Below are 17600 nucleotides of genomic sequence, written 5' to 3'. Positions count from 1 at the left end.
ATTACAAAAAAACTATTTTTTGTCATAAAAACAATATATTTCGTTGAAGAAATGATCCAACTTATCATTTTGTAAAGCCTACTTATTTATTGCCTCTAAAAATTATTTTTGAGCATCTTTTTATTCCAAAATCAATTACTCTTATTACGCAAAAACAAGAGGCAAAAGCCATTGGAATAATGATATTCTTACTTTAAATAATAAAGATAAGAATTATGATCCTTTATTATTATCTGGAATGCAAAATGTGGGAAAATGAACTGCAAGTTATTTAAAATATATAAAAGTATTTGTTTAACCAAATATTAAAAGAAATTGATCAAAAAATTAGAGAATGTTAATTTCCAAAAAATATACACTTTTTGTTAAATTATGGTGGCTTTAGCGGAAGCTGTTATATCAGTATTAACAACATTGTTTATGAAATTCTTAATAAGTTTGTGAATATTTTAAAAAATATCAAAAAAACATAAAAAAATATTTTACGCTTTGGCGATATTATATAGATATTGTACTTTTTGTAGAACATCCTGATTATCCAAGTACACATTTTCATGGAGATACTTCAGCTTTTGATGTCCGGGTAGGGTATCTGAAGATTCTAAAAAATTAATTTATTATACAAAAAAAGCCTTAAAAGCAGAGATCAATGAGTGTTGTCCAGGAAAATCATTCAGTACTATTGGTAAAGCAATAGAAAATCTTCGTAGAAATATCTTTAATTTAGATAAAAATACGAATGATCTAATTGTGTGAAAATGGATAGTTAATACCTATATCTGACGGCCATAGATGTGCTCAATTCAAATATACTGTTTTAATTACAAATAATGGAGTTGAAATTCTAACATAAATTGTTTTCATATTTAAACCAAAAATTATAGTATAAATAAAAAAATCTACTCTCTTAAGAGACAATTTTCATCTGTAAATTTAAGTTCTTGACGCAAAACTGTTGTCAAAACCCATTCCATATTGTAAATCAAAGGTACTTGGTTAGTCTCTTCCCTTTTTTCAATAAACTGTTTTGAAGCTCTGTCATTTAAACTATTAGATATTAATACTATCGAAAAATCTTTATATTCTATTTCATTTCTTCGAGATGTAGTAGAGACACAAACACCCCCATTCGCTTCAATAATTTGTTTTACAGTATCTATCCCATTATTATAATTTGATACCGCTCCAGGTGAGATTTGAAATAAATATCCTTTAAATAAAGAACACTTATTTTCACCCGCTTTTTTCAAAGATTCTGCAAGTTTGAAATTATATTTCATTTCGGACTCGGGATCAATGAGAAAGTACGCATTTTCGTCTAACCATTAAAATTGACACCAAGATATAACACGTAAGCTCACCTATGATCTTTTTTTCCTTAATACACATTCTAATCCAATCTACAGACAATATTTTTGGGGCATAAGCAAGAGCAGATAAAAACTTTTGAGTTCGTTGGATTCGAGAAGCAATGAGATGCGTACAATCCTTAGGATCTTGAACAGTAGTTATTCCTAAAGCAAGTAGCGCCTTTCACGGTCAACACGTGTTTGCGAATAGACTGACTAACCTTTTCTGTTTGATTATTCCAATCCTTATATCCTGTTACTAAAATCCGAATATCATAATCTTGAGAATTTTTATTTGCAGCGGAAAATTTAGTCCTAGGCGTCCTTCCAAGACTAAAACATTCAATAATACTTAAAAGGTGAATATATAATCTTACGATACAGCATTGTCCTTCCCATTCTCACAATCTACAAATAATTCTTTGGATTTTTTCCTCGTGTTTTTTACATCACCAAACGGATCAAAAGTCGTCTTTCTTTTACACTCTTTTTGATACAATAGGACATCTGGCATTACCTCATTGTGTAGTTTTTCCAATGCCATTACAGCAGCTTTTCTTCTATGAAGAGAGGATAAGTTTTCCTTTACCGGAGAATTGCGTTCAGGCGTTAAAAGTCGACTATCATTGTTAATATGCAAAGAAGCAAAATCTCTTGACGCCGAGTTCATATTTAACGAAATCGAAGGAGAATCTTGTGATACTTTATCATTGTCTGATAAATTAGCCGAATAGTCCAATAAGTTTGATTCCTTAAGAGGCGATTTTTTAACACTGGTGGAATCACAATTCTTTTGGTAAAAAAACTTTATCGTATCCATATCTATAGGCGTGTTTCCAACCATCTCCATGAGATTCGTTTGCGGAGAAAAATAAATATAACGAGGAGTCGTAATACTTTGAAGCTTCCATTTCGCATATGTTTCTTCGATCCAAAGATGATTCACTATACGAATATTCCATTCCAATGCTGCCATATATTTTTGCCCAGATTTACTGCTGAATAAATAATAAGCGATAAATCATTTTTACCCATACCATGGAATGATTAAATGTGTATTGCTAGGTTTCATATTTTTCGTAAAAGTAGCTCCCAATGCTTCAATTAGCTTTTCAAGATACTGCCGAGACTCTCCCTGATAATTCGAAATCGTAATAATCTATTAGACATGTCATAAAGGAAAGACTAATTTATTTGGAAAAATCAATACCATTTCTCGCATTTCCGGAAGACCCCCCCTTACTATAGGATAGTGCAGTAAATTTTTCTCCGGTTTAATCCATGTTCTATACACAAGCATCCAATAAAACCACGTCAAATTACCAATAACGATTCCCCGTGATACTGCCTAAACATATATATTCAACAAAACAATAATAAAACATCCAGCCACTCCATACTTCAATATATTCTCCTTCCCGGTACATGCCTATGAAAACATTCGCCTCTTCCACCGTCGACACAATAGTTGCTCCAAAATTCACCGCAATAACTTCCAACGTCCGTCGAAGCCGCTGTCCAATCTTCAAATCATTCGAAAACAGTACCTTTTTGGACTTGAGTATCTGTTTCACCCCCTTTAAAGGATTCCTCAAACTCTCTTTCCCATTATCCCTTGTATCTTGATATAACAACGCATTTGAACCCCCACTCGTAGCATCCACTTCAAGAATTGACGGATTAGGGAACAAATACGGTGTTTCTTCAACTCTCCGCCCCTCTTTCAAGCAATCATCATACCTAATCCCGTAAAACTCTGCAAAAACAGCTATAAAACCCCAACCACTGTGGCAAAATAATTTTAATCCCAAGGTCCGGCCTCTTCATCGCTTGCTTACATATTTCCTATCTATTTTTACTCATTTTTCCCCCAAAAAAACTTTTTTCCTTCAAAAACATACATGGTTTACATGCAACGTGATAATATGTGTCACATTCTTCGATAGTACCTTTGCACATTGTCCTCCCAGCGCCAAAACCCCCTCATATATTGCTTCTCTGTCTCCACACGGCAACTATGCCATTCTATTCAATTTTTCCACTATATTGATCCCAAAAACTCACTTCTACACACATTATAACAATTCCTGTTAAAAAGTGCCGTGGATCTGCTGAAAAATACTTAATACTACACACAATCTCTGTCAAACATGCTCCATCAACACTTATAAAATACTTTTGCTGGTGCCGTCGCCGAATAGACGCCTTTATCCAGTCTGTCTGTATCGGTCAGCGGTGTTCACGCAGTGCTCGCAGTGCTCGCAGAGCACTGCGGCACCTCATCTGTGCATACATTTACAACGGGGATTCCTCTTTTATATGCATTGTATGCGGTTTCTCCGCTTAAATCTGCTGCAATAACGTGTGTTAAAGACGGCCAGTCTGCTGGCAGCACTGCACGTCTGGCACCGTGTGTTTCAAGAAGAGTGGCAAAATCCAGTGCATTGGGGGTATTTTTCTCGAGAAAAAAGACGGTATCCTTAAATATAGGCGATTCTGAGGCCGATATACGCGATATATGCGCTGCTGCAGCGCCTTCTGTATCGTCCATCGCGTCAAGAAAGCTCGTGCTCACTGTCGCTGCTTCCCGTACACCCGTCTTCTATCTCACTGTATATACTATATATATATACTGTCTTGTATAGTGTGTATATACACTATACACAGTATGCACGGGAAATGCGCATTGTATGCGCATATATAACGCATACATTGTGTATATGTGTGCATATAGTGTATATGATCAGTGTATATGCGTATTATGTGTATATTATATGTACTAAATGCGCTCTACTATGCTGCCGAGTGCTCACTCGTCTGTACAGTGTATAGTGCATACAAATGTGTGCATGGCACGCATATACTGCGTATACACTGTACATATGCGGTACAACAATGCTTACACGCTATATATGTGCACACTGATCATAGACTATATAAATACATATATAACGCATATACGACGCATATACAGCGCCATAGCCCCATACACTGTATATACTATGCATATTTATGTATATACTCTATATTCTATAGTATGTATATATGTGTATACAGAGTATATATAATACGCATAGAATATACATAGAATATATATAGAATATGCATATTCTATGTATAGAATGCGCATAGAATATATATACAATGCGCATACAGTGTATATGTGTGTATACAATGCATACAGAGTCTCTACGCTGTATATCGCGCACACTGTACACGTACACGTGCATAAAAAGATGCCTCCACTGTGGATTGAACACAGGACCTTAGCATTACAAGTGCTACGCTACTACCACTGAGCTATAAAGGCGTCGGAGAAAAAACATAATCAATTGTATATCTGCAGAAAGACACAAAAGTGCAAGTATATATTGTGTATATATACCGAGTGTATACGCGGATACGAAGCATATACAGACAAAAGACATACAGAAACAGCACACGGTTTGCAAACAATGCCACGTGTAGGAGTTCTTGTTATGGGACCCGCTGGCAGCGGAAAAGTATGTTTCAGTATATACTATATATACCGTATGTATTATATATAGTATATACAGTATATACCATATAGACAAAATATACAAAATATACAGAAAATAACCGTGTTTAGACGACATTTAGTCAAGCATTGGTCGGACATATGCAGCAAATGGGCCGTGCAGCCCATCTTGTTAATCTCGACCCGGCAGCAGATGCACAAGAGACAGAAGCAACAATCGGTATGCACAGGTATACGTCTATCGATAGCACAGCAAAGGCGAGAGGCAGCTGGGCAGTAGTAGACGGATACAGGAAGAAGAGGAATACTGATGAAAAACAGACATTAGAGATTTAATATGTCTGGAAGAAGTGATGGAAGAGCTTGAATATGGGCCAAATGGAGGACTGGTATATTGCTTTGAGTAGAGAATTTTTTTGTGAGAGAGAGACTGATCGCGATATATAGTTTTTTAATGAGTCATCTTGATTGGCTTGAGGAAGAGATTGTAGGGCTAGATAATGATTATTTAGTGTTTGATATGCCGGGTAAAGCAAAATGATTTATGGGACAAAGTTTGAGGAAGGTTTTTTACATTTTTGACAGGACAGATTGAGCTGTATACACATATTCCGGTGCTTCCAATGCTTGCAAAACATATGCATCATCATTTGGGGTTTCGGCTTTGTGCAGCGTATCTTTTGGAGTCACAATTTATTGTAGACAAAGCAAAATTTTTTGCAGGAGTGATGAGTGCAATGAGTGCGATGGTGATGCTCGAAATTCCTCATATTAATATCATGAGCAAGATGGATCTAATTGAATCACAAGTGCGTAAAAGTGATTTGAAACGATATTTGAATCCGGATCCTTTTTTATTAATAGACGAGGTAAACGCAAAAACAAATCCTCGGTATCACGATCTTAATCGAGCAATTGTTCAGCTGGTATTTATATGTAGTTGAAATTTAAGCTTTTTGTAATGATATAGATTGATGATTTCCATATGGTTTCATTTTTACCTTTAAATATAGATGATGAAGACTCTATAGCAATGATTTTAGCGTACATTGATGACTGCAGTCAATGGAATGAAGATCAAGTATAAAAATGCCCAATTCCTGACGACTCACTAACAAACATAGGAACCCAAAGAACCTAAAGATATAGCTGATAATGAAAACGAATAAAAAATAGTAAATATTCTATAATCTGAACTTTTAACAATGTACAATTTTAATGTCCTATAATAATAAACCTTTACAATGAGATTAAAACTATAAATTCTCTGCTTCGAATATCAATGTTTACTGAGTAAATATGCATAATTTTGTATACGGTTATATATGTCTTTTTTTTGCAAATAATAAGTCCTAATTTTATGATTTAAAAGATTTGTTGCTTGTAGATTTTACTGATTTGAAAACTTTAGATATTTTGGGCTGAGTTTTCAAAGCCTGTCTTTTCTTTGGAACCTGAGAAGAAATTTCCATGTTATTTATATTTCCATCAACAGAAAAGGCCTCATTTTCTAAAGGTCGTTTCATTTTTGGAGAAGAATTCAAGACATAAGATGGTTCATTCGAATTCATATCTGCGGTATCATTTTTTGACATAACTAAATTAGCAATTTTCTGACAATCTCCTTTAACAATAATATCAAATTTGTTTTCAAATTCCTTTGTCCTTGGAAAGTCTGTTGTATTGATCCATATCGTTATTCCATGTGATGCTTTTACTGCCTCTATCATTTCCCGCACAATTCTTCGTGCACTTGCAATTTTAAGACTAGTTCCTGCAACAATCAAAGCATCCGGTTTTTCCTTAAGATCATACGTAGTTACTTCGCCAATTGCTTCACTATCTAAATTGTATTCATTATATAATACAATTCGTGGTCTTAATTTTCCTACACCAATATTACGTTTTCCTGCAATGGTACGTATATTCTCCATCTCTATACACTGTTGACAGCTAGGCAGTGTATCATCTTTAAAAATATCAGGATCAAAAGGTCCAACCCAACAACATTTTGAACATATCATATTTTGCAAGCCGCCATGTAGTTGAATTGTTTTAGGCCATGGAGGAACCATAGGCAAAGGTACTTGTGATTCTAAACATGGCATCCGTGTTTCCAGAAAATCTATATTTTGTGTATAAAGACGCATCAAGCGTGAAGAACGTGCTAGAGCAGCAATATATTGGTGAAACAAAGTAGGTTTTGCTGAAGCAGAAATCCTGTATAAATCAGATATCATTGTATGAAACTGCTGTATATTCTCATCGTTCTAATCTTATTAGATATATCTTAAAAATATAATTTTTTAACTTTATAAACTGATACATCAAATAAATCTTGTCCCATTGTTTTTAACTTAAAATTTGAACGTATAGAGGCAAAAAGCCCATTTTCTGATCTAAAATCGGGTATTCCAGCACCTGTAGAGATTCCAGCGCCTACAAAAACAACAACTTTCTTTGATTTTGTCATTACATTTTTGAGTAATTCAATATATAAATCACAGCTTTTATCTTGAAATAAATCAATTAAAAGTGGTTCCTGAAACTCCAGTTTAACTGTTTTCTTCCCATTTTTCTTGTATTTAAAGATATGATTCATTTTTTTCTATTAATTTTTATGTTTTTATAAAATATTTTTTTTAAAAACAGTTCTGATAAAAATCAATAAATATTTAAAAACAAGTTTTTTCTATGATATAAATAATACAAAGATATGTTTGTAGGAAAAGCCATAATTTTCAGAAATAATTTTATTTTTAGTATTTTTTAAAGATATAGTTGAATCAATAACTGATTCTTACAAACTGAATGTAACTATGTTTCTAAGAGATATGTAATATATTAGAAGATTGCTATAAAAGTAATAAATATATTTTCATAAAAAATATGTATTTAAATTAATCAGATATTTTTTAAGAAAACTTTATTACTTTTTACAGCATTTAAAGTTTATCGGTTTGAAATAACTATTTTTCAGTAAGAATCGTGATACCAGGAAGCTCTTTTCCTTCCAAAAGCTCTAAACTTGCACCACCGCCTGTACTAACGTGGGATAAGCAGTCTACTTTTCCATATTTAACAGCAACAGTCTAGAAAACCTATTAGCTTTTATGGCTTATTTCTTAAAGAATTAAACCGCTGTGTCACCACCACCTAAATAAAATTAAATATAAATATATAATAATGACTATTAAAACCTATAATAACTGTATTTCCCGCATTTGACGAAGCAACTACAGTATCAAGCAGCCCTATAGTACCATTTGCAAATGCATCGAATTCAAAAACTCCTGCAGGACTAATATTGTTATTTTATTACAAAATTTTAGATATTAGAAACTACCCATTCCATAAAATAGTTTTAGCACTTTTAATTACGCTTGCGAATAGTTCGATTGATTTATATCCACAATCTAAGCCCATCAAGTTGCTATTAATACCTTCTTCATCGGTAGTATATCCTGTCTTGGCATCTTTATCAAATCGATCGGCCGTAATAAAGTCTACTGGAAAAACAACTTCTACGTTTTTATTATGTGCCTTTTCCATTAACGCTTTGACATTTTCAGAGCCTGCCTGGTCAAATAATGATGTTCCAATCTATAATAAAATTAATAATTTTAAAATTCAGAACACAAATAACCTCCATATTTTGTAAAACTTTTTTAAATGTATAAGCCATTCCACCTAATATTTTAACTAAAGAATAATCTTATATATGTATTATTACCACATATAATTAAAGAATCAATTTTATCAAGAAGATTATCAATAAGTTGAATTTTATCTGAAACTTTTGCGCCTCCTAAGATAGCTAAAAATGGCCTTTCTGGATTTTCAAGAGCTTTGGAGAAATAGTTAAGCTCTTTTTCCATAAGAAATCCAGAAGCTTTTTGTGGTAAATTAACACCAACTATAGAACTATGTGCTCTATGAGCTGTACCAAATGCATCGTCTATAAAAGTTAAGCGAAAAAACAGTACATTTTTTTTATTAACTTATATATACATCAGCCAAAGATGTTAAAGATTTACGAAAAGCTTGAACAGCGTTTGAATCAGCTTTAATTTTATTTCCTTCTGCATCTTTAGCACTCCCTTCTTCTTCAATATGAAATCGAAGATTTTCAAGCAAAATAATCTGGCCTAAAAATGTTAATATTTAAGTAAAAACGATATCTATTTTTACCATTTGTTGCTTCTTTACAAGCTTTTTCAACTTCAGCACCGACACAGTCATTTAAAAAAAGAATGTTTTTGTTAAGCAGTGTTTTAAGTTCTTCTGATACTGGTTTTAATGAAAACTTGTCATTTTTTTGACCATTAGGCCGACCCAAGTGTGATGCAAGAATAATTGCTTTTGCTCCTAAATTTTAGATAAATAAACCTGCTTTTTTTTTAAAAAGCAAATATACCTTTCTTCAACGCATATTCAATTGTTGGAAGAGCCCCTACAATTCTTTGATTATTGGTAATCTTTCTATTTGAGTCTAAAGGAACATTAAAATCAACTCTTAAAATATTCATTATTTGATGGTTTTTTTAGAAAAAAAAAGAAATATACCGAATAAAAACTCTTCTGTTCTCTAAATTAATATCTGTAATACACAATTTTTTAGAAAGAGACATTTTAAAGCACTTTTTTCTTTGAACTAATTTTTGCAGTTTATCAAGTCGATCATCTCGATGTAAAAACCTGGATGAATAAGAAATTGGAAAATATACAATTTAACAAGAAATAAAATAAACAGAGATTCATAATGATTAATATAATGTTAGTTTTAAGATCATTCTAAAAAGAAAATATTTTTAATATAGAGTTTTTTCGAATTATACAATAATTTTAAAAATTTAAAGATAATAGAGCTTATAAAAAAACTAGTTTTGTACAAATGTATTTTGTGCTTTTTCTAACTCCATCCTGTATTAAGAAAAATGATCAGTACAGTACCAATGGTACTTTTTTTACTAATGATACCTTAAACTTACAGAAAACTCATCTTCAACATCATCATCATCCCAGTTATCTTCCCACAATTTATCCTTGCTAATCCCAATATCAGTGTCTTCATCTTTCCAGTCTATAGAGTTTTTAGTCAGTTTATGTCCACAAATTATCAAATAAGTAAAAAAAATATGTCAAACAAAAATAAATGAGACTGTTAAACATAATATACCATATAGTATAGAGAAAAAAGAATTAATAAATACAAAATACTGACCTTCTACAGGAAATTCTTCAAATTCATCATCATCATCAAATGTGTTTTTATCTGTTTTTTTATCTTCTGATGTATTTTCTGTAAAAATACTGCAATGTTCTTTTTCTTCGGTTTTTTTTTTTATTTCATCTCGTTCTTCTTTTGATGACATTTTACATTAACAATTCTAGAAAAATTAACTACTTTTAAGGGATTTTTATCTTTTTTTTTACTTACCTTTATTTAATGTTTTTTCGAGATTAGAAAATTAAACTAAAATAATTTAAAGTTGAGGCTAAACAAATTAAGTTTTAAAACATATAAAACAGAATTGAAGCTTTCAAGAGTTCCTTTTAAATTATATATATATTTGTTATTTTAGACTAATTTGATATTTTTTTGTGTATATATATGAATGATGAATGATATTAACTATTTATAAAATATGAATATTTTCTACTTTTTTTAACACTTTTATATTTCAATTAAAATAAAATATATACTAATTCTTTTACTTTACTCCAATATATTTAACGTTAATAAAGATTATAGCAAATATAATACGCTTTATGTTTGTTCTATATATAATAAACATTTAGCTCTTGGAAAAAAGCATAAAAAGTATATTTCCATATATTTTATGAAATAATGATTAAAATACTTATTTTCATTAATTTTAACATTTAATTAGTTTATATACATATTAATATACATATTAATACATCTAGAAGTTCAATCTATTGTAAATCAATATTTTATTAATCTATTTTTTCTAAAACAGATCTATTTTAATAGATTTATAATTATATTTTTTCATATTAATTGACTTAAGCATTAGTTTTAAGCTATTCGACAAAAAATATCTAATAACTATGTCAAATGAAATAAAATCATGGACATCTCTGAGATCACATTTAATATCATTAGAATCACAAACAGAAAGTCTTTTTTTAGAGTTTATAACAACATCTTTAGATTCTAAAACATTAGATTTTAAAGAACGTATTGAAGATCTTTTTAACAAAGTTTGTTTTTTTTATATTGGAAAATTACCTGAAAAATTATAGAGAGAAGCAAGTATTTCATCACTCTCACGTCTTTTAAATCCTGATTATGGAGGAGATACTATTAAACTCCATCATGTACAACGACATAAAGAAATACTACAAAAACACATGAAAGAATTTCAAAAAATGAATGTTAGATATTATTTATGGTTCAAATATTTATGATGACAGTTTTTAGAAGAAAAAAGAAATAGAATGCAGTTATTCTGAGTTAAAGTTGACTAAAAATAATACAAAGTAAATTTATAAATTAAAATATATTTTAAAACTTAAGGGTTATATAGGAAACATGGAAACACAATAGAAGATTCTGAATCAGATTATTTTCTTCGTGAATCAAGTAGATTAGATAATTCACATAATATGGCAGATCAAATTCTTTTGTAAATATTATAAGTTATATCATTAACATTCTAATTGATTTAATAGACAAGCCTCTGCTACACGGGATGATTTTCAGCAGCAAAAATACATACTTGATAATATGAATCAAAGATTATCTAGAACAATAAGTAAAGGAAACAAAAATTATACAGTTATTTAATATATAATAGGTCATATTCCTGGAATCAATCTTCTTATCTCGAAAATAAACACAAAAAGGAAAAGAAACAATTTAATTTTATCATTTGTTATTTCAACATGCATAATTATAACATATTTTATAATGTAACGCTGTATTTTTATGAAAATTCATAGAATAACTGATTATTCAAAAACTCATGAATACCTAATATATTAATCCTTCATTCTATACTCTTCTACAAGTCTTTGTGAACATTTAACTAAATATTTTTTTTCTTCTTCTATAGCATTTCCACAACCTGCCCATCGAATTCGACATTGACTATCTACAAGATATACATAACCAACACACATATTTAAGATTTTCATATTTTCTTTGACATCCCTTGGTAATTTGTTGACAAAAAAGTATTTATTCTAATAAATATAAATATTTAAACATAATTTTTATTTCAAATTACTACATGGTGTTCTTTTAACACTTGTTTTCTTATAGCAGCAGAAAATATTCTTACAAGAAAGGCTTTTAGAAGACTTTCTTGGAAATTAACATAAATATATTGCATATCAGGCACTGCTAAACGCAATTCATCACTTAAAAAAGATTTCACATGCTCTTCTCCAGAGCTTGAAGAGAAAACACTTAAAAGTGACACTGGTGACGATTCAATAAGAGATACTGTATTGCCTAAAGTATTAGAAAGCGTTGTACCGTAGAAATTTGCAACATATAAAGCTTTCTATAGAAAAATTAATTTATTTATAAAATAAAAAACTATATTTAATATTACATCTTTTCTAAATACGTTTTTTGGCGCTATCCACCTCTATTTTTCATTAGAATCGAAACAACTTTGCTTTTTTACTACTTTTCCTTGATAATACTTCATTGCTTGAATATCATCCCAATATGACTTAGAAATATCTTTCATGCTAAAAATAGTCATAAAACTTTTTACATCCACATTTCAAAGGCCATACAGTTCTTCTCTTCGTTTTCTATTTCTTTCTAGGCTCAAAAAATCATTTAATCGTTTTTTCCATGTTTTTAAATTTTCTTCAGAAATCTTTTGTTGAAATGGATGTAGTGGCATTCCAATTATATGATCTAAGGTTTTCAAAGGAGATATTCCCTGTTTTTTTTCTGATTCTTTCAAAGATATATAATTAACATAATTCCTAAAATTCATCCATTTTGTCCCGTTTTTTAAAACAAAAAAAATCCTGTTGCCAGAGTACAGCATTTCTAAGAAAATAAACGTGTTAATTGTGCCATTTATACATTTTTATATACGTTCTTATTTTTTTTTTCTTTAATTTTCTAAAAGTCATTTTCTTGACGTTAATGTTAGTTTTTAGACAAATCGATAAATTGATATCTTAAAGCATTAAAATCATTATTTTATTTCTTTACTATTTTATTAAAAGTTTTAGGCAATAAAAGTATTATTTTAAAGACAAAATGGCAGATCTTCATCAAAATGAAAAAAATTCTGGTGAAAAACCAACAGGTTTACAAGAATTAAGGAATCAACAAATAGATAACAAGGCCCCAGTGAAATCAACAAAAAAAGAAACAGTACGGCGGCCTTTATATGATCCAGAGAAAAATAACGCATCAAAAACATCACAGGGTGACTCAAAAACAGCTAATGCTAATATTAAGAAAACTATTTCAGTTTTTGAACAAATGTCATTTACAAAAATAACAAATAAAAATGTAGAAGATAGAAACAAAAGAGTACGGGCCTCAGTATGTCTCCCTATTTCACCAGCACAAGAGACCAAGAAAGCATCTTCTCCCAGTTCGGAGAAAAGAATAAATATTACAAAAAAAAAGGCATACAGCCCTACAAATGAAGCTAAAACCCAATTAAAAGAGAACAAAGAAGAAAATAATACAAAAATGCATGTTACTAAAGAAATTTTGTTTTCATGTGCATCTTTGCAAAAAAATGTTTTAGATAAAAGTTCAGCAAAGCTTTCTACCAAAAAATCAATAGCGACACCATCTTCTGTTGAGAAAAAAGAAAACATAGAAAAAGATGCTTTTGTGAAGGTAAATGATATTATTAAGATAATATTCACTAGCTGAAAAAAAAAGACATCAAATGATTCTAATAATAAATTATTAGACGAAAAACTTTTCGAATCTCAAGGTGACGAAAATAATGCTTCTAATGTAAATGATTCATCGAGTATTTATGGCAATTCGTTGGACTCAGATTTAGTATATGAAGTGAATGATTTGAAGGATCAACTAGCTGTTATGATGGAGGAAAAATTAGATATAGAAATGATATTTAATGAAAAATATTCTAAATTAGAAGAAAAGAATAACGAATTAGAAGAAAAAAGCAACAAATTAGAAAAAAAGAATGGTGAATTGGAAAATAAAAATAACGAATTGAAAGAAAAAAATCAAGATCAAGAAAAAATTATAAATATTCTAAATAAACAAATTGAAAGTTTAAAACTTTTAATATCTGATCCAAAAGATAATGTCAAATATATAGAAAAGATTGAATTTTTAAGCCAAAAAATAGAGAAATTAGAATTTGATTTGAATGAATTAAATATGCATAATCAAATACTATTAAAAGAATTAGATGCTAATAAAATAGAAAATCAAAAATCAACTAAAGTTTTAGAGAATGAAATTGAAAAATCTAAAAATATTATAAAAGATTTGGAAGGAAAATTAAAGGTATTCTATATATTTTAATGTATATACTTTTTTTACTTTTTTTATTAGGTTGATAATACAAATATAGTGGATTCTGATGAATATTTGCAGTCTATTAAGTTAGATTATATAAAAAAAGAAGAGATTCTTAGAGATAAGCTTATTCATGTAGAGGTAAACATTCCGTGTAGTACTTATGTTAAGTTTTAATAAATTAAAAAGCAAGTTATGGAAATAGAAAAGGCTAAATCAACTGAAGATATTCAGAAAATGAAAGAGGAAATAAAAATATCAAATTCTTTAAGAAAAAAAATGGGAATAGATCTTTCTAATGCATTAACGAAGAATAGCAATTTATCACAAGAATTAGATATTTTTAAAAATAGTCTTGAAACTATTAGAAATAATTATGAAAAAGCTTTAGAAAAAGAGTTTAAGGTTTTAATATTTTTTTAAAAAATTTATATTAAATTAATATAGGAAAAAAATGATATCTATTCAGAAAATTTTCAATATATTAGAAAAATAAATTCTAGACTCGAGGCTCTTACTGATGAATTAGAAAATGAAAAAAGGAAATTGCATAATAAAACAGTAGAATACGATAAATTATATTTTGAATTTTCTGATTTAAAATCTGTAATTTTTATTTTTTTTTTTTTCTTAAATAACTTTATTAGAAATACACAGATTTTCAAGAAAAAGTATTTATTAAAGATCAACAAACAATGAAACACATTTCTAAAATAAAAGAAGAACATGAGTTGATGTTAAAATCATTACTTAAAGAACATAATATGATTATCGAAAAATTAAATATACAAGAAGATATACTAGTAAGTAGTTTTTATATTAAAAGATATTTTTTAATAGATGCAAGTCTAAATATATTGATATAATAAAAGAAAAGGATGAGATTATAAAACAATGTAAACAAAATCCTAAAAATATACATTCCGATTGTTTAGAAACCAATGATATTCTTGATAAAGTTAAAAATAAAGATATGTTAATAACTAATTAAAAAGTCAGAAATATAAGAAAAATTTAGTACTAAGGTAAAAATATATAAAACTAAATAACGCATTTTATGGTGTTAGATTTTTTAATTCAATATATATATATATATAATACTCGAAAAGTAATAGCTATTAAGAATAAGTCATTATAATTAATCTATTATTCCTAAAAATTAGGAGTTTTTTCTTTTAATGAACTTTAAGTTACTTAAAAAATTGTTTGAAGATGTGAAAATAATATCAAATAAATATATACATACTCATAGTTGTTAAATAATTTGATTAGATATTTACTTTAGTATTGATTTATAATTCTATGTCAATGTTTAAAAAGTATTGCAATTAAATTATTCAAATTTAGTTTTTGTTCCTTCAAATTTTATGTTAATAGATTGTTTACTTTTCAAACGGCGGGCAGCTTCCCATGATGAATGCAATGGTGTGATCTTTTCATTTCTTTTATCATTTAAATCAATGTTTTTAGTGTTATGTGGTGTTTTAGCCTTTTTTTTCAAAGATTGTATTCTCTGTTGAGTCTGTAAATTCATGGCCTGTATATGTCTTGCATTTTTTCCATATTTCTTTTCCCATATTTTACGTCTAGCTCTTTGACCTCTTCTATTCCTTCTAGGTTTATCAATAGCTTGATATTCAGATTCAATATTACTTTCATCATCAGTACCCGAAATATAACCTGCTGAAAGAGTAGGTAGAAAAACAGAACCAGACATACTTTTGAGCTTTTTTTCAAGTTTTTCTTGATTTTCTTTAGATTTTGATAAAGAAATATGGTTATTGTTTTTAAATTTCGATTTTTTCTTTGGAATGAGTGTGTTTTTATCCTTTTTTTTTTTATTCAAAAGTCCAGAGTTAACGGTTTGTTCTTTTGATTGATCAGATATTGCAGAAGATTCTTTGTCAATAAAATTTTCTTTATTTTTTTTAAGTTTTTTTAATTTCATTGTTTCATCTTGAATTTTTGCTATTCTTTTTAATGAAAAAATAGTTCTTTCTATGCAACGTTTAACAATATTTGAATTAAAGACCCTTGTAATCACATTTTTAATGCATTCAGAGACATTTTTTAATGGAGAATCAACTTCTTTTAAATTCAAAATTTGAAACAATTCAGATTCTTTTAAACAACGTATATAAAGTAAAAAGTCTCCAATTGGATTTAAATCAAGATTCTAAATACCTTTAGTCCATTCATTATCAAAAAATAATATACTTTTATTATCAATAATTCTTCTTCTAATCTATGTAAGGATGTTTCATCATTTATAGATCTTTAAATTTTAAGTCATTTTTTTAAAAGATAGATAAAATACACCTCATATTTCTTATTCTTTTTGATGTCTTCTGAAATTCAAATCTTTTTACCCTTTTTAAAGCTCTAATAATTTCTTTTTTAAAAAAAAATAACTTTTGTTGAGTTTTTCCTTCTAAAAATTTTAATTTTTTTGAATCATATGTTATATTATCTTTTTTAACAGCTTTTTCTTCTAAATTCATAATATTAAAAGCAAAATTTTTGTCTTTATAAGGTTTATAATTCTAAAATTTCAAAATTAAAAGACAGTTTTTATAAAGCTTATAAAATAGGAAAATTATATATAAAAGATATCCTAATTATTTAAAAATTTAAAATATAATAAGGTAAGTTGTTTTTAAAAGCGTATTTAAAAGGTTATTTCATAATAATTTTTTATTTTTGCAAAATCTAGTAAAAGTAGATTTTAAAACATTTTTATCATTAATATTTTTAAACATTATTAATATGTCAAATACAGCTGCTTCATATTATAGATTTTAAAGTTTTGTTTCTTATTAAATTTTTAAATATATAAATTTTTAAATATAAATATTTTTTGTACTAAATGAACTTTATCTATTCTTAATCAAAAAGTCAAAGTTGAAATATTATATAAGATATTATAATCTATAATTGAATTCAAAACAATAATATAAATTAATTTTAAATTTATATATCAAATTCTTAAAATATCTTTAAACATATTTTCTATAACTTTTGAATATAACATCAATATATCTAATAAAATTAAGATAGTATGCAAAAAATAAAACAAAAATATTAATAAATATTAATTTTTTAATTTTGTTGAATTTTAAATAATCAAAGATACGATAAAAATGGAACTACAAGCTTAAATATATTCAGGTTAAAAAATATAGGACAAGATCTAGCTTTCTATAACAGGTATATTAATATAAATACCAGATAATTAATT

General features: G+C 28.2%; 10 protein-coding genes and 1 non-coding gene across 11 annotated transcripts; 4 read left to right on the top strand and 7 right to left on the bottom strand.

Moving 5' to 3' along the window:
* Positions 1–215: 215 nt before the first annotated feature.
* T551_01166 (uncharacterized protein) lies at positions 216–653 on the top strand (the record flags this gene model as incomplete). Its single annotated transcript, XM_018373429.1, is given in 5 exon segments — positions 216–266; positions 332–375; positions 386–402; positions 438–588; positions 632–653. 5 exon segments carry the CDS (start codon positions 216–218, stop codon positions 651–653), a joined length of 285 nt encoding a protein of 94 aa, XP_018230597.1.
* Positions 654–899: 246 nt separating this feature from the next.
* On the bottom strand, positions 900–3900 carry T551_01165 (uncharacterized protein; the record flags this gene model as incomplete). Its single annotated transcript, XM_018373428.1, has 11 exons — positions 900–1318; positions 1362–1530; positions 1571–1682; positions 1727–2344; positions 2387–2508; positions 2560–2697; positions 2750–3089; positions 3127–3194; positions 3251–3364; positions 3414–3569; positions 3643–3900. The coding sequence occupies 11 exons, from the start codon at positions 3898–3900 to the stop codon at positions 900–902; spliced, it is 2514 nt and encodes an 837-aa protein (XP_018230596.1).
* A 686-nt stretch (positions 3901–4586) lies between these two features.
* T551_05011 lies at positions 4587–4659 on the bottom strand. Its single transcript has one exon. It is a non-coding gene; the product is annotated as a tRNA-Thr (tRNA).
* A 145-nt stretch (positions 4660–4804) lies between these two features.
* T551_01164 (uncharacterized protein) lies at positions 4805–6017 on the top strand (the record flags this gene model as incomplete). The annotated part of the gene is made up of 7 exons (XM_018373427.1): positions 4805–4852; positions 4960–5068; positions 5170–5251; positions 5296–5375; positions 5434–5774; positions 5819–5929; positions 5973–6017. The coding sequence occupies 7 exons, from the start codon at positions 4805–4807 to the stop codon at positions 6015–6017; spliced, it is 816 nt and encodes a 271-aa protein (XP_018230595.1).
* A 189-nt stretch (positions 6018–6206) lies between these two features.
* T551_01163 (uncharacterized protein) lies at positions 6207–7450 on the bottom strand (the record flags this gene model as incomplete). The annotated part of the gene is made up of 2 exons (XM_018373426.1): positions 6207–7118; positions 7160–7450. 2 exons carry the CDS (start codon positions 7448–7450, stop codon positions 6207–6209), a joined length of 1203 nt encoding a protein of 400 aa, XP_018230594.1.
* A 367-nt stretch (positions 7451–7817) lies between these two features.
* Positions 7818–9479, bottom strand: T551_01162 (phosphoglycerate kinase; the record flags this gene model as incomplete). The annotated part of the gene is made up of 10 exons (XM_018373425.1): positions 7818–7940; positions 7988–8004; positions 8049–8149; positions 8195–8451; positions 8495–8538; positions 8582–8806; positions 8850–8996; positions 9040–9216; positions 9266–9363; positions 9415–9479. The coding sequence occupies 10 exons, from the start codon at positions 9477–9479 to the stop codon at positions 7818–7820; spliced, it is 1254 nt and encodes a 417-aa protein (XP_018230593.1).
* Positions 9480–9728: 249 nt separating this feature from the next.
* T551_01161 (proteasome regulatory particle lid subunit SEM1) lies at positions 9729–10223 on the bottom strand (the record flags this gene model as incomplete). The annotated part of the gene is made up of 3 exons (XM_018373424.1): positions 9729–9771; positions 9829–9931; positions 10073–10223. 3 exons carry the CDS (start codon positions 10221–10223, stop codon positions 9729–9731), a joined length of 297 nt encoding a protein of 98 aa, XP_018230592.1.
* Positions 10224–10923: 700 nt separating this feature from the next.
* On the top strand, positions 10924–11791 carry T551_01160 (uncharacterized protein; the record flags this gene model as incomplete). Its single annotated transcript, XM_018373423.1, has 6 exons — positions 10924–11076; positions 11119–11250; positions 11297–11355; positions 11403–11501; positions 11548–11630; positions 11673–11791. The coding sequence occupies 6 exons, from the start codon at positions 10924–10926 to the stop codon at positions 11789–11791; spliced, it is 645 nt and encodes a 214-aa protein (XP_018230591.1).
* Positions 11792–11856: 65 nt separating this feature from the next.
* On the bottom strand, positions 11857–12887 carry T551_01159 (uncharacterized protein; the record flags this gene model as incomplete). The annotated part of the gene is made up of 5 exons (XM_018373422.1): positions 11857–12060; positions 12108–12383; positions 12435–12470; positions 12513–12576; positions 12625–12887. 5 exons carry the CDS (start codon positions 12885–12887, stop codon positions 11857–11859), a joined length of 843 nt encoding a protein of 280 aa, XP_018230590.1.
* A 218-nt stretch (positions 12888–13105) lies between these two features.
* On the top strand, positions 13106–15353 carry T551_01158 (uncharacterized protein; the record flags this gene model as incomplete). Its single annotated transcript, XM_018373421.1, has 7 exons — positions 13106–13702; positions 13748–14350; positions 14399–14503; positions 14552–14767; positions 14810–14968; positions 15010–15165; positions 15210–15353. The coding sequence occupies 7 exons, from the start codon at positions 13106–13108 to the stop codon at positions 15351–15353; spliced, it is 1980 nt and encodes a 659-aa protein (XP_018230589.1).
* Positions 15354–15695: 342 nt separating this feature from the next.
* On the bottom strand, positions 15696–16863 carry T551_01157 (uncharacterized protein; the record flags this gene model as incomplete). Its single annotated transcript, XM_018373420.1, has 3 exons — positions 15696–16538; positions 16580–16637; positions 16682–16863. 3 exons carry the CDS (start codon positions 16861–16863, stop codon positions 15696–15698), a joined length of 1083 nt encoding a protein of 360 aa, XP_018230588.1.
* Positions 16864–17600: the final 737 nt, after the last annotated feature.

The sequence above is a fragment of the Pneumocystis jirovecii genome, assembly GCF_001477535.1.
Source record: "Pneumocystis jirovecii RU7 chromosome Unknown supercont1.4, whole genome shotgun sequence".
In the NCBI taxonomy this organism is placed as follows: domain Eukaryota; kingdom Fungi; phylum Ascomycota; class Pneumocystomycetes; order Pneumocystales; family Pneumocystaceae; genus Pneumocystis; species Pneumocystis jirovecii.
Note: the sequence above shows the minus strand (reverse complement) of the source record. Positions and strands in the feature narration are given on the sequence as shown.